The following is a 15,199-nucleotide window of genomic DNA, read 5'->3' on the forward strand; positions in this document are numbered from 1 at the left end:
AATAGGCTCTCAAGTGGCAGGCCCCTAGGAAAAGAAGGGCCCGATCCTCCCTCCCATCTCGCTCTGCCCTCCCCCGACGCCTCCCCGCCCCACCCCGCTGACGTGCCGTCCACCACCCCGCCGCCCTTGGCCTGGCGCGCCTCCGCCCCGCCGCCCTCGTCCCATCACCTCCCCGCCCCGCCGGCGCATCGGCCGCCACCCCGCCGGCCTCGGCCCAGCACGCCTCCACCTGGCTGCCGCCTCTCCCCACGGCCACCGCAGCCGCATTGCCCGGCGTAGGTGACTTGGCTGACCCGGCCGACGAGGACGAGGATGACGGCGTGGCCGCGGCCGTGCGCAGGAGCAGCGGCGAGACCGGCGAGCCCAGATCCGCCTTCCGGTCCGGCGAGCCCAGATCCGCGGCGAGACCGGCTTGTCCCTGATGCCGTCGTCGTCGTGGAGCGCGAGCGCCATGGCGCACAGGCGCATCCGGTCAGCCTCGGCCATCCCCGGAGCTCGGTCACTGTGTAGCGGCCGACATGAGCAGCAGCATGGAACAGCCCCCGCCTCCTCCACATAAGAGCATCTCCAGCCGGCATCTTCCTGATCTCATGGAGCAAAGGTCTTCCGGATCTCATGGAGGCACCTCCGGCGGCGTGCGCCCTCCACTGCCAACGGCGGGTACCCCGGCGAAGACCCGTCGTCGAACCTTCGTCGCGCCAGCTTCACTCCCTACTGTCAATCCTTCCAACTCCGGCCTTCCTCGTCACCAAGAAGTGCCCAACTCCGGCTTTCCTCGTCGCCAAGAAATGCCCAACTCCGGCCTTCCTCCTCGCCGCCACGAACTGCTCTATCCTGGTGGTGCTCCTCGACACAACCCTCTCACGGCGACATTCACAGAACCTGCTTCACCACCACCCGGTTCCACCACCTGCTGGGACACCCGCAGCACGTCATCATCCCCATTGATGGAATACGATGCCGCCGGCACCTCGGAGCCGATTTTGGTTCGACACTGGACTGCTCGGCACATGTATGTATATTATCATTGCGGACGCTCTAATGCTAATTTGATAGCTTTGGTTAGTTGAGCTATGAGAACTGGGAAAATAGATTTGATCACTTGTTTTAGATCTGCGTTAGCTACCTTAGCAACATGATTGGAAATTGTTTATGATAACTGGGAAAGCGTGTCTGAAAAACAGCACATATATAAGTTATTGCTGTTACTGTTGCTGTATATCTTTCAGTTCAAGGATTGGGTTGTCTTGCCTTCACCTGCTGAATTACGGGCTATTAATCAGCTAATGTTTCCAGGCAAGTATTGCCTTAGTGCAAAAAATAAAGAAAAGAGAACAAAACCAATTAGTCTGACTTTGTGATCAAGTTTTGCCATGATGTGGTGAGTAACTGTATGCTGTCGACTGAGCACTTAATCTTTGCAGATTCAGTGCTATCATCACCATCTAGTGAGTAACTGGTCCAAGGTTTGTTTTCAACCTGCACTCCAAGAAAATAAGCAATAGCATTGTAGTTCATTAAATAATCAGTGCATTGCTTAGTACTAGTGTCTACTGGTCCTATATCTTCTGTAACCATTGCTGTTGCCCTAATTTTCCTGACTATATCTCTATACTCTTGTGAGCTATGGCTTGTCATAGACTGCTAAATATGACTCCGACTAATTGTATTCGGTTCCTCTTCATTCACCTCAAAATATAATCCTCAGTTCCTGACTAGTATTTCGAGCAAAAGGAAAAAATTACCAGTAATAAAAATGAAACTTGGTGTAGTTCGTCACTGAACTGCACATTGTGGCAAGAATTACTATGTTTAGAACTGCATTCTGTTTTGGAAATTGTGAGTCTCCAGCATGTACCTTGGAACTGTTAAATAACTATACCATTGCTAGCTTTATCAAATTACAGTGTTGTGGAAGTTTATCAAATTTCACTTGGCAGATGCTTAAAGCAGGAGTACTTGTATTCAGATTTTTATTACATGTCTCTTGTGGTTTGCAGGATCCAAGGGGCTCAAATTCACATTACTACGCAGATCTGATGACCAAGGATGTGGATGATGATTTGGAACTTTCGATGAAGCCAGATGCCACTCCAAGTAGTGGTGGGAAAGGAGCATCCAAGTGGGGCAGCAACTACAGTCAAGAAGAAGATATCCAACTTTGCAAGTCTTGGATCAGTATCAGCAATAACGTTATCGTAGGGACAAACCAGTCAGGCAAAACGTACTGGGAGAGGATCACCGCACATTTCCACAACTTCAGGGGCTTCCACTCTGATCGGACTACTAATTCTCTCGAGCATCGATGCGGGGTCATAATAAAGGAGTGCATGAGATTCCAAGCGTACTATGAGGAAGTTGAGCGGCGTCACCCAAGCGGCGTGCCATATCAAGAACTTGTAGTTACTCATACATTTGTTTTTTCATTTAGTTCTTTGTTATTGGTACATATAACTAACCATCCCTTGATCTTTGTTGTAGATCTTGGAAGCACAAGCAAGATATGCCAAAGCTTCGCAGGGAAAAAGCTTCACATTCTTCCATTGCTGGCTCGAGGTGAGACATACAGAAAAGTTCGCAAAATTTAACAAGAGGCCAAGTAAGTCAAAAGAGATCAACCTCTCGGTAGGAACTCAACAAGGTGACGGAACCCAATCTCCTGCGAAGAAAGCCCGACCTCCGGGACAAAAGCAGTCCAAGGTGAAGCTGAAAAGAAATGAAGGAGGTGACGAGTACAAGGATATGATGGGGAACCTGATGGCAATGAAGGCCGAGGAAGTGAAGTTGAAGAAGGAAAGGTGGGAAAAGGATCTGATGATCGAACAGCGCAAGCTAGACATCGAGGAGCGGCGTCTACAATGGGAGCAAGAGCAGAAGATCATGTTCTGTGACATGAGCAACATGGACGAGCATCAAAAAGCTTACATGTTGGCCAATAGAGCTCAGTTCGCTAAGGCAGCGAGTGCTAGTGTAGGTGACACTGCTAGTGTAGGTGATGCTACTAGTGCTTGAGTCAAGGTGTAGGTGTCATACTAGTGCTTGAGCATCAAAAAATGCTATCAGCATGGTTGATTTGAGTATCTGTTCATATCTTGTCTTTCAGGTTGGAGCAATCAGCTCTCAGAAGCTGAAAAGAAAAGAAATAAAGCACATTGACATCGTTGAGAGAACTAGGAAGCCCAAAAAAAGCGTGACAAATCCATAAATCTTGAGATGCAACAGCCTCAAGAATTATGGTCTGCCCATCCTTTATGCCCTGTGTATGCGCCTCTCCAAGCAGTCGGGCACTTGTCCCACTTCCAGTGCATACAGTCAATGGAGCCAAACATGCCTGGCCACCCTCTTGCATGATTAATGGCCATCAATCTAGCTGTGTCCTCGGCATTGGGGGCCCTCAGGTAGTGTTCACTGAAAACTTCAACGACAGCTTTCACAAAATGTTTTAGGCACTCAATGATGGTGCTCTCTCCCAGCCTCACGTAGTCATCCAGGAAATTAGCCGAAACACCATAGGCAAGCATCCAAACGGCAGCAATAGACTTCTGGATTGGAGAACCCCTAGAGCTCCAACGGCATTGGGCTTGGGCTTCTGACGGAAGTAGTCATCGTGAGACTCCACTGCAGCAACGATCCGCAGGAAGAGAGACTTGGACATCCGGAACCTCCTTCTAAAAGGCTTGTTGTATATGCACGGGTCTGCGAAGTAGTCCCGGAATATACCATCATGACCCCCCAAGATGCCCCTCTGCACGCTGTGACGACCAGGCAAAAATCCACGAAAGTTCTTCTTCCGCTTGTTCCTCTTTGAGCCCTCAATAAGACCAGCAAGAATTAGGAGGTCATCATCATCAGATTCGTCGTCTTCATCCTATCGCTGATGAAGACTTTTTCCAAACCTTGACATCTGCCATAGAAACAAAACACATAAGTTATACACATAGCTTGTACCAACATTTTAGTATCAGGATATCAACATTTCTCCTAAGAGATTGTTTTCTTTCACAACCAGCAGCAAGTTCATGCCATGCCTTAAAGGAAGCAAAGCGTCTTTGGCCCAGCTTAGGGGGAATACCAGCAGCACTAACCTGAAGACAAATTCCTTTTGCTGTTTTTATCTGTTTGTTAGGCTTGTTAGCCCCATGTCTAGGAGAGAAACCCATGCAAAAGTCCACCATAAGTTTGCCCAGAAATGTTAACGGTAGCTGTTGTCTTGTCAGCAATTTCAGACCCGTGATGTTTTTATTGCTCTTCGCTTATGTTAAATGTTCAGGTCGAAAGAAACTCGCAGCGTAGCATCGCGGACCCATATCAGCGGCTCTTTTGTTCACTCTCACTCACGTGCTGAATGGGAGCCATTGGATGCATGAGCTGAGAATGTGAGATCCCCTCATTACAGAATGTGATGTAAGCTTCAAAGTAGTGTGGTTTCCTAAAACTGAGCTTGTCGACTGGAAGTAATAGCCCTTTTTTATGTGAGCATTTGTAAATTGATGACATCAACCATAAATCATCAATTTTTGTTGTTGTTGTTGTTAAGCATAAAGCATTTGGAAATAATAGCCCACTTTTATATCATCCATCAAAGTTTCTGCGATTACCTGTTACAATCTCTGGGCATGAAGTCCAATTTCCACCTCCTCAGTTCATGAGGCAGTAATTCAAAATCTTAACACAAAGGAAACTGAATTTACTGTAAATTCAAATTCAAAGCTATGCACTGAAATTATTTCCACACGAGTGACATGGAATTCCTACGCTGCTCTTCCTTTCCAGCTTTCTCATTTACAGTGAACATAAAGTTCATGGCTCATTTGTGCTCACGATCTTTAGGTACAGAAGAATGTGAAGAATGTCAACTCATTAAAGACCAAACGAAATCACACAAACCTGTGTAGTGGATGATGAGTCTCGTGGGGCCTGCGGCGGCGCCGCTGCTGCAGCTGCTTGCGCCTGCGGCGGGATCGGCGGTCCAGCGCGGGGGGCTGGCGGCGGCGGCGCCGCTGTTGCTGCTTTGCGCCTGCGGCAGGGTCGGCGGCCGGGGGACGGGCAAAGCGTCGGGGGCGGCGGGCTTGGCGGCTGGGGACGGTGCGACGGGAAGACGTCGGGGTGCCGAGCTTGGCGGCCGCGGGACAGCCAAGCCTTCAGGGGAGGACGAGGACTATCAGGCTGCCAGCGGGTCCCACAAGTTTGCAGGCCGAAATCTGAGAGGCCCACTGGAGCTGGGCTCTGATTTAGACCCTCAATTTTTATAGATGGGCTCCTATTTGGAGAAATAGGAGGCTGATTTTGAGAGGCCCACTAGAGATGCTCTAATCGATTATTAATATCAACGGGGATGTAGCTAAAATGGTAGAGCGCTTGCTTTGCATGCTAGAGGCTTGATTTCCCCGTCCACTGCTCCACGACGGCAGGAATCAACGAAGAACTAGCAAGCGAAAGATTCGCAGCTGCGACACAAGTTCACAACCATTCCCAATCTCTGTTTTGTCCTCCCAGCTTTCGCACTCACCAACCTTCACTAGAGAGAGCCAAATCTTTCAATCTTGACAGCAAAAGCGGAACAAGTTCACAAACTGTTTCTGCTATTGGATCAGGAATAGGTGCCAATAATGCGCCATCATTTGATGATGATTCTTTTTTTTTCTGAGGATGATTCTGATGAGATCTTTTGGAGAAGTGTTTAAGTAGATAACGATTGCCCTCTGATGGCAAAGTCAGGAATCTTGTCCTCCTCTTCTTCATTATTATCTAGCATAATCCCTCTTTCTGCATGCTTGGTCCAAACATAGTAGTTGGGCATGAAACACTATCGAACAAGTGACTGTGGATGGTTCTTGATGATGAGTAATCCTTCTCATTTTGACAGAATTTGCATGGACAATGAACGAAATCACCGTACTTGTATTTCTTTGCCGTTTCTATGAATTCATGCACGCCATTAATGAACTCCATTGAACACCGGTCGGCATTGTATATCCATTGTCGATTCATCTGAGTTCACATTTCATTTATATACATCATTATAGTGTACAAATATTTCATTCATACTACAAATTTTAAATAAAATTAATTATGCTATCTCACATGTAATAAATCATCCTACAAAATTATAACTAACATCATTAGAGTGTAAAAATAATAAATTAAATAACTTTCTAACTACATTGAATTATTTTAACACTCTTCAGTTTGTTTAGACTTCCAAGGAACCTCGATTGTTTAAGGATAATGGATTAATTTAGAATGAGTTGTCACATTCACATTTAGTTCATTATCCTCCAATAATCAGGGTTCACAATTCATTTATATACATCATTAAAGTGTCAAAATAAATTATTCATTAAAAATAAATTTTTTAAATAGAATCATATTTCCATACAAAATTTCAATTGAACCATATAATTGATAATGCATATAACTACAATAAATAGATATTATTCACTTATCAAATAAATTGCTAATGCATATAACTACAATCAGGGCTACAACTAAAAATAATTATGATATGTATAAACTAAATCAAGTGATAACTCCATCTAAAAAAATAATTTCTAAGTTAAAGAGATAAATCACTAACCTTTTTTTGAAAAAAAATGTAAAAATTCGCCCCCCTCCCCTCACTCTGCTGCCATGAACAGTGATTTCACGACAGCTTAGAGGGGGCAGGGGCTGGGGTATTTATAAGCGTGCGCCAAAGGCACCGGTTGGTGCCTATGACCCGGTGCTAACTTTTATTCAATAGCACCTGGTCAAGACACCAACTAGTGCCTTACGCCTGAGCTCCTACCGGCACCGGGTCATGGCTTGACTTGACCTGGTGCCATTGCCTGCACAATAGGCATCGATTAGTGTCTGTTGGGTATTTTAGCATCACAAATAAATCCGCAAGCACACAGATACCGTTGTAGCTTTCACGTCAGAGTATTCCAATAGTTATCGAATCCACAGGGAACGTGTGTGCACTCTCTTCTATTCTAGTCGATCCAAGGACACACCAAAGTAGGTAGAAGGGTAGAGAGGATTCCTAAGATAGAACTATAGCTGAGTTGAAGGTCGATCTCTTGGGCACAATACTCACTTCGGGCACCGGCTCACAACTGGTATGCCAGTCGACTCCGGGCAACAGCTCTACACTATATCCGAACGTGGAAGATTACGAAGGACCAATAGGGCTGTCACCATCTATGGCCTACCTCTAACAAACCGTGGGATATAAGGCAAACGAAGAATAACCTTTCGCCTAGACACCACGCCTACGCTACTGATTACTATTGTAGTCTAACTACATTTGGGCCCCATAGCAAACTACAGTACTATGTGTCGGTGTTTTACCGTCGGGTTCTCCGAGGGGTATCCCGAGGAGAGTGGTTATGAGTAGGGACTCGCCGGGATCAGAACGCGATGGTGCAAGGAACACAAGGATTTAGACAGGTTCAGGCCGCCGGAGCATAATACCATACGTCCTGTGTGGTGGTTTGTATTCCCTTAAGTGTTGTTCGATGTGTCTCTCCCTTTTGAGGGGGTCCCTGTTCGCCCTTATATGATTTGGGGGAACAGGGTTATATGGAAAGTCCTAGTCGAGTTCTGTTAGGATCCTAGTCCGAGGAGTTCGGCTGGTTCCCATGTACGTCGACTAGTTCTACTCCTATTCGGGTAGATACAAAAGAGGTAGGGCGTATTCATGTGCTACTCCCTACTCTAGAATATTCTGCGCCTGTGAGCAGTCCCACTGTCCCGGGTCTGACAAGCCCCCGAGCTCTTCGTAGTTGAGTCCTGCAGGCGTCGAGTGCTTCTGAAGACGTTCGTCGGGTGCTTCGAGAGTTTCTAGACTTCTGTCTGGGCAACGAGCGCTTCGGGTGCTTCAGGAGCAGGTTGTCCATTCTTGGAGTCCATCAAGTGCTTCGAGTAGTCTTCCGAGTGCTTCTTCGGCTGCATCGAGGCTATGAGGTGCTCAAGCCCCAAATCTGTCTTGATATATGGTGCGCGATGTACTCGCGCTCCATATGGAGTAGCCCCCGAGTCTTAGTTTGATTTGATAAATCAGGCTGAGGATCAACTCAGTCTTCTGGGTCCTTCGATTCTTCCGTTTGAAGTTTGGAATATTTTCAAAAAAAGTTGCCATTTATGACACGTGTCCCTCAGCCCCCGAGCCTTGAATTCAAATATGTGATTTGGGGTTAAGGGTCCAGGAGATCGTGTCGTGTCCTCTGCAATCTTTCTGAGATCAGCAGTGTTGCAACGAATCTTCTGAAAAGTTGGCTCTGCGGTGTACTGTGTATCCGTGGGTTCACATGGCGAGTACTGCACTGGAATCTTTTCTGTTTCGTCCGTGACCTTCGTTGTCCTCTGTTGTCACGGGTTGAACTGCGGTTGTGCTGCTTCTTCTATTTAAGCAGGGTTTGTGGCACTTGGAGTTTCAATCTTACAGTTGTAGTTATGGATTCCAAGTGGAGTTCTTCACTGGAGAGTACTCGACCTCCTGATGAAAGTAGTCGATTCAACCTTGTAGGTGCTAGAAGAGTGTTTGCGAGTAGCAAAAAATACTTGCTATCTTCGTGGCCGGCACCCTTGCTTCTCACATCACAGCCATCCTGATAGTCTTGCACCTGGTGGGCTGATGGTGGAAGCCGTATCAGAAGCCTTTGCAGTCTGTTGGAGCCATTCTTCGGCTGTATAGTACTTTTCTTTTGAGTTGACGGTCGATCGGCTGGTTGCCTTTTCATGAAGCTTGTCGTTGGCTGTCTTGGGTTGCGTCTTCGATTACCGTAGTAGTCGATTTGCTTGTCATCTCGTGGATGAATAGTTCCTTCTAGGAAATGGAGAACTTGTATTGCTCGAGTCGAGTACCCTAGTAGTCAACTGGTCTTTATCCCGGTGAATGATGATTCCTTCTTGGAAAATAGAGATCTTGCCTCTTCATAGGTCGAGTACTGTAGTAGTCGACGAGTTGTCGTCTTATGGATGAGGAATTCCTTTTAGGAATTAGAAATCTTGTATATTCTTGAAGTTGAGTACCGTGGTAGTCGACGTGTTGTCATCTCGTGGATTAATGGATCCTCTTGTGGAATAGAGATCTTGTCTCATCTTGGATCGAGTACCATAGCAGTCATAGCAGTCGATGAAATGTCACCTTATGGATGAATAAATCCTCTTGGGAAATAGAGATCTTGTCTCAGCTTGAGTCGAGTACCGTAGCAGTCGATGAATTGTCACCTCATGGATGAATAAATTCTCTTAGGAAATTGAGATCTTGTCTCAGCTTGAGTCGAGTACTGTGGCAGTCGACGAATTGTCGCCTCATGGATGAATTGCTTCTTCTTAGAGATAGGGAACTTGTCCCTCCGAAGGTCGAGTACCATAGTAGTCGATGGGTTGTCGTCTCATGGACGAGAAATTTCTCTTGGGAGATAGGAAACTTGTTCCTTAGGGCCGCAGAGCTCATGTCTCTTAGCCCCAGCTACTCGATTCGGAGTGTCTTTTACTTTGAGTAAATAAAGAAAGGTTGGTATTTGAAGTAGCTGATGGAGTAACGACTCCTGAAGAAAGTAGAGAACTTGTCTCTAGGGCCGCAGAGCTCCTGTCTCTTAGCCCCAGCTACTCGAATCACCATACCTTTTACTTTAACTTAATAAAGAAATGTTGGTATTCGTAGTAACTGATGGAGTAACAACTCCTGAAGAAGATAGAGAACTTGTCTCTAGGGCCGCAGAGTTCATGTCTTTTAGCCCCAGCCACTTGATTCGCCGTGCCTTTTACTTTAATTTAATGAAGAAAGGTTGGTATTCGAAATAGCTGATGGAGTAACGACTCCTGAGGAAGGTAGAGAACTTGTCTCTAGGATCTTTGACGACAAATTCTTCTTTGTACGCTCCTCCATCAGATTCTGAAGCACTCGATTTCTTCTTTATATTTGAATCTTGCTCGGGCGGACTCATCCTAGCCTTTATTGGGTGTAAGACCGGGGGTTGGCCCTGAGGAGATTCAATTTTAGTAATTGTCTTCTGCCAACACGAGTAGCTTGGATACTGAGTCGGAACTAGGGCGAACCCATCCTAGCCTTTATTGGGTGTAAGACCGGGGGTAGGCCCTGAGGCGGCTCGATCAAGTAGTTGTCATACTCCTATCTTGTTTTTGTTGATAGTTCGGGGGTGGAACCTCCTTCGGGCGGACCCATCCTAGCCTTTATTGGGTGTAAGACCGGGGGTTAGCCCTGAGGTGGTTGGACCCAACCGACTATTTTATGAGGAGTACTTTTTCTTCGAGTAGGTCAGGGGTGGAACCTCCCTTGGGTGGACCCATCCTAGCCTTTATTGGGTGTAAGACCAGGGATTGGCCTTGAGGTGGTTGGACCCATCCGACTAGCTCTTTCTTCTTTGATTGTCAAAGGAGATTTTGCTCGTGTTGATTCTTTTTGTCTTTGTCGGCAGAAGGTGGAGGTGCTCCGAGTGCTTTGCGAAGAATGATGCATTGGAAACTCGAGTTCTTCCTTTTGGGGTGTAGAAAACATCTTGAATGGAGTTTTTGCTGAGTGGAATCGATCTTCGATTGCTTTGTTGGTTGGGGAGGAGGTACTGCTTTGTCGCCGCGTCGCTTCCGCGAGTTGTACCCGTAGTTGTCGGATAGTCAATAATTAGATGTCGGGCTGTAAGCTTTGACTTCCTCATGTTCTTCAGCTTTGTTGATAATGACTGTTTTCACATTGCGACCAATGTTGATAACATTGTATAAGTCACTGTTGGAATAGTCAAAGGAGTCGCCGAGCTATTGATGGTGCTCCGTCTTGAAAATCTTCTTCGGGTTGTTGTCCAGGTGGACGGTGACTGTGATTCCCGGAGGTGGTGGAGGGATTTCGTAGCTAGCTGCTACTGCTTCTCTCTCTTCTGTTTCTGAAAGGAAATCATCGTAATCGAGGTCTTCTAGAGCTGTAGAATTGGCCTTTCGGTTTGTGGGATCCGAAAGGATGGCCATGAAAATTTCGCGATCGTGACCGGGAGTTTTCGTCTTGTTGTCTTCCTTGAGCGGAAAGCCTTGCTGGAATGGTAGTTCTTCGTCTTCTGAGAATTGCCTTCTCTCCTTCCGATTTGAAGACTGTTGTTCTCTTTTTGTAGTGACAGTAAAAGTCGACTCCTTGTCGGATTCCGTCTTTTTATCCGAATCGGGTTGTATCATGGGTCGATTTCTTTTAAAGACTTGATCCGAATCCGGATAGAATTCTTCGTTTGTTTTGACTCGAGGAGATAGTCCGAACGTGAGTCGAAGAAGATCTTCATCGTAAGGGAGTGTGTCTGCTGGGGACCAACCGCCTTCGATTCGGACTGAGAGTTCATTTATGAATTGATTGTACTTGTCCAAATTGTCACGTTCTTCCGGAGAAAATGGCTACGGCTTGCGGCGATTTTCTTGTGGAGTGGGCGGATTTGGGGTTTGAATGACGTTGCACTAGCGACTCATGTAATCTTCGATTGAAAGAGAGTCTTCTACAGGGTGAGATTAGGATAGGTACTGATCCAATTGAGCCGATGTCTTGTTTTGTGAATCATCCCATAGCTTTTTGGCTTTGGATTGTTCCCAAAGTATTTCAAGCTTGTTTGGATTTGTTAGTCCTTCCATAAACAAATCGATGTCGTTTGACCACTCGGCTAGTTCATCTTCGGAGATTGGTTCGTCAAGTTCTTCAAGGTATTTGATGAATGCTTGATCCTGTTCCAGCTCTGTAGGGCTGAGAGTCCAAGGGTTGGAGGATTCTTCGTGGGAAGTCTTGTTATTGAACGTGTCTTCTGCTAACTGAAGGCAATGTTCGATTTTTTCATCGATGTTATCGATGTTTGAAAAAATATCTTTTGATGGCTTCTTTCTGTGAGTAGTTTTCTTAAAACTGGTCTTTGACTTTTTCTTCTGAAGACTTGGTTCAGCGAAGTGCATACAGCTAGAAGATAAAACTTTTCTGTCCATGGTAGTTTCTTGTTTGGTATCTTCTAGCAGTCTTTCCAAATCTTCTTCCAGTTCGGAGAGTGTTTTGGTCTTGAATGCACCGAATTCGGGTCGAATTCGGGTTTCGTTGTTGAGAGCTGGGAATCCGACTTCTTCGAGTTAGTCGATGAAGTCATCGAATTCGCGGCTACTTGTGGCTTCTGGAACTTCTGGAGTGGCTTGGTCGATCGGACGGCTTTTTGAACCGCCTGATCCGTCGGCAATGAAGATCCAGGAGCCCACGAGGAAGGAAGTGCCTTCGGAAAGCGTGGAGTTGTCATCGAGATGAGCCATCGAGTTCTTCTGATGACCGTTGGCGGCCCCACGGTGGGCGCCAGCTGTCGGTGTTTTACCGTCAGGTTCTTTGAGGGGTATCCCGAGGAGAGTGGTTATGAGTAGGGACTCGCCGGGATCAGAATGCAATGGTGCAAGGAACACAAGGATTTAGACAGGTTCAGGCTGCCGGAGCGTAATACCCTACGTCCTGTGTGATGGTTTGTATTCCCTTGGGTGTTGTTCGATGTGTCTCTCCCTTTTGAGGGGGTCCCTATTCGCTCTTATATGATCTGGGGAACAGGGTTACATGGAAAGTCCTAGTCGAGTTCTGTTAGGATCCTAGTCCGAGGAGTTCGGCTGGTTCCCGTGTATGTTGACTAGTTTTACTCCTATTCGGGTAGATACAAAAGAGGTAGGGTGTATCCATGTGCTACTCCCTACTCTAGAATATTCTGCGCCTGTGAGCAGTCCCGCTGTCCCGGGTCTGACACTATGTACGAATACAGAGCGACGAACCCGCGAGTAAGAGAACTGATCTCACTCAACTACAAGTGCTACTAGCATACACTAAACCAAGTATAATACTAGAGATAGGAACTACGAATACTTAATACATACTGAAGAATGTAGCAGGATCTGTAGAGGTACAAGCTGGGGCAGAGTGCCGACACCCCATCACTTCTCCTGAACTACTCTCTCGCTCTCATAGAGGTACAATTTGGAGAAGAGCGCCGAAGACCGACGCCCCTCTTGAGTACTTCTACCTCTAACCTATGCAAGGCTACTCTAAACCAAGAGAAGGCTTGAAGTTGAGGACCTGGTGGATGTCTTCATTTGGGGCCCCTCCCCTCATATTTATAGAGGGGTGTCATGGCCGACAAGGACGTCTTCTGCAGCTAATCCTCCAAGAATCGACCTTATGAGCCAATGGGGAGCTGCCACATCAAAGGAGGTAAGTCGGTTGTGGAGTGGGTTGGTCGGCCGACCAGGTGGTCGGCCGACCAGGTGGTCGGCCGACGGCCCACTACCACCAACCGCTCCCAATCTTCTTCTGGTAGGCTGTCCTAGCCTTCCTTTGGTCCAAACATTGAGTCATGGCCTGTCCTAAGCAGCTTTGCTTTGGTCTTTGGGCTTGTTTTGATCCAATAGAGCTTGAATCGTGTCCTCCGATTGGTCTGCGGCTTTTACCATGAATTGCGGAGTGTGTTTCCTTGCTCTTGAGGTGTGTTTTCTATTTTATTTCACCTGTATACAAATATTTACCAATACTCTTAGAAATGGTCAGTAATAGACTCCTACCACTATGTTGATATTTATATTTTATGTGTTTATGTAGAAATTGACGACATAAAATTGATACTTAAGCGCCGTCAACAGTGCCACCAACTGATGCCTATGCCGCCAAGGGAATTTGGTACCGGTTCATGATACTACCCGGTGCCTATGCTGCAGTATTGGCACCGGGTCGTGCCATGACCCGGTATCAATTGCCCTCCCTGCACTTGGTCCAAGCCAAAGGTACACATTGCTATTCCAGCCGGTATTGATCCGAGACAACATCATCTGGTACCTTTGGCCTGGACCTTTGGCTCATTTTCCAGTAGTGAAGAGATCGCAATGTCAACTTTCAATTCTGAGGAGCAATTATAACAAGTGTGAGTATATTTATGGTTGGTACTTAACAAGTGTTGACATTATATGATATGAAGGCCAAAATCAAGGAAAGGCTGATTGGCTTACTGCAATAAATAATTTTAATTGGTCAAACTTTATTAGCACCTGATTACTAGGGCTGGATAACGAGCTGGCTTATCGAGCTAGCTCGGTTCAGCTCGCTATTTTGACATGCTAAATGTTGAGCTCGGCTTGGCTCGTTCACGAGCTCGAGCTGCCTGGTTCAGCTCGCGAGCTCAAGCTATAACTGAAACAACTCCCCAGAGCTCATGAACAGGACGACACATAATAACCAAATTAACCACGATTGAGTGGGTGTGTTTAGTTCCTCTCCTACAATTTTTTGAAAGAGAATATTGCTATTTAAGAGCATTAAATAAAATCTGTTTACAAAATATTTTGCACGGATGGGTTGTAAATCGCGAGATGAATTTAATGAGCCTATTTAATTTATAATTAATGGATAGTTACTGTATTAAATCACTATTATAAATCATGAATTAAGTAGACTCATTAGATTCATCTCGCGATTTACAACTCATCTGTGTAAAAAATTTTATGAATAGATTATATTTAATACTTCTAAATAGTAAGATTCTCTTTGATGTTACGAGGCATAAAATTTTTGAGGAGAGAACTAAACACCGGGAGGGTAATAAACCACGAGATCAAACAGGCCCAAATCAAATCCAAGCAAATACCAAATCGATGGAAACACTAAATCAGGCCACAACTTAGCCCATGTTTGTTTCCGACTATAATCGGCTTATCGGTGGAAATAAGTGATAATCCCACCAAATGCCTCACTTATTTTAGCTCCTGCGGTAATCTAATTCAGAAATTTGAACTACGAGAAGCGAGAATCGAGAAGTGAGAAAATCTTCGCTTCTCTCGGCCACGCTTCAATTATAAACTAAGCAAAAATAAACAGGGCCTTAATCACACAAAAAAAATCAAATCCTGGCACGGAGAAAGTTGGTGGCTTGATTGTCGATAGAACAGCTAGCGGCGGCACGTCAGTAGGATTGCGTGAGGTATCTACAACGCTCCCCACCGGGTTCCTCTTCCACGCGCCCAAGTACCGCCGCTGGTCTTCAAGGATCTCCACGCTCGGCGGCTCCCTCTCCTTTTCCTTCGGCGCGTGGTGGCGCGGGGTGTGTGGTGGTCTTCTAGGTTGTCAAGTACTCTCCTTCATTCTAAATTATAACTCATCTAACTTTTTTAACAAGTTTCACTACTTACTTTATTCAAAAAAAATTATACAAATATAGTCAAATTT

The 15,199-nt window shown here is 46.0% G+C and overlaps 1 protein-coding gene across 2 annotated transcripts; it reads left to right on the forward strand.

The window, feature by feature from the left end:
• Positions 1-410: 410 nt before the first annotated feature.
• Positions 411-3,170, forward strand: LOC120644112 (glutathione S-transferase T3-like). Of its 2 annotated transcripts, XM_039920675.1 has the most exons (3): positions 411-1,466; positions 2,001-2,399; positions 2,482-3,170. In XM_039920675.1, exons 2-3 carry the CDS (start codon positions 2,040-2,042, stop codon positions 3,010-3,012), a joined length of 891 nt encoding a protein of 296 aa, XP_039776609.1. In that variant the 5' UTR covers positions 411-1,466; positions 2,001-2,039; the 3' UTR covers positions 3,013-3,170. The 2 variants fall into 2 exon arrangements, with proteins under 2 accessions (XP_039776609.1, XP_039776608.1); XM_039920674.1 differs by having other exon boundaries at positions 411-2,399.
• Positions 3,171-15,199: the final 12,029 nt, after the last annotated feature.

The sequence above is a fragment of the Panicum virgatum genome, chromosome 8K, assembly GCF_016808335.1.
Source record: "Panicum virgatum strain AP13 chromosome 8K, P.virgatum_v5, whole genome shotgun sequence".
Classification (NCBI taxonomy): domain Eukaryota; kingdom Viridiplantae; phylum Streptophyta; class Magnoliopsida; order Poales; family Poaceae; genus Panicum; species Panicum virgatum.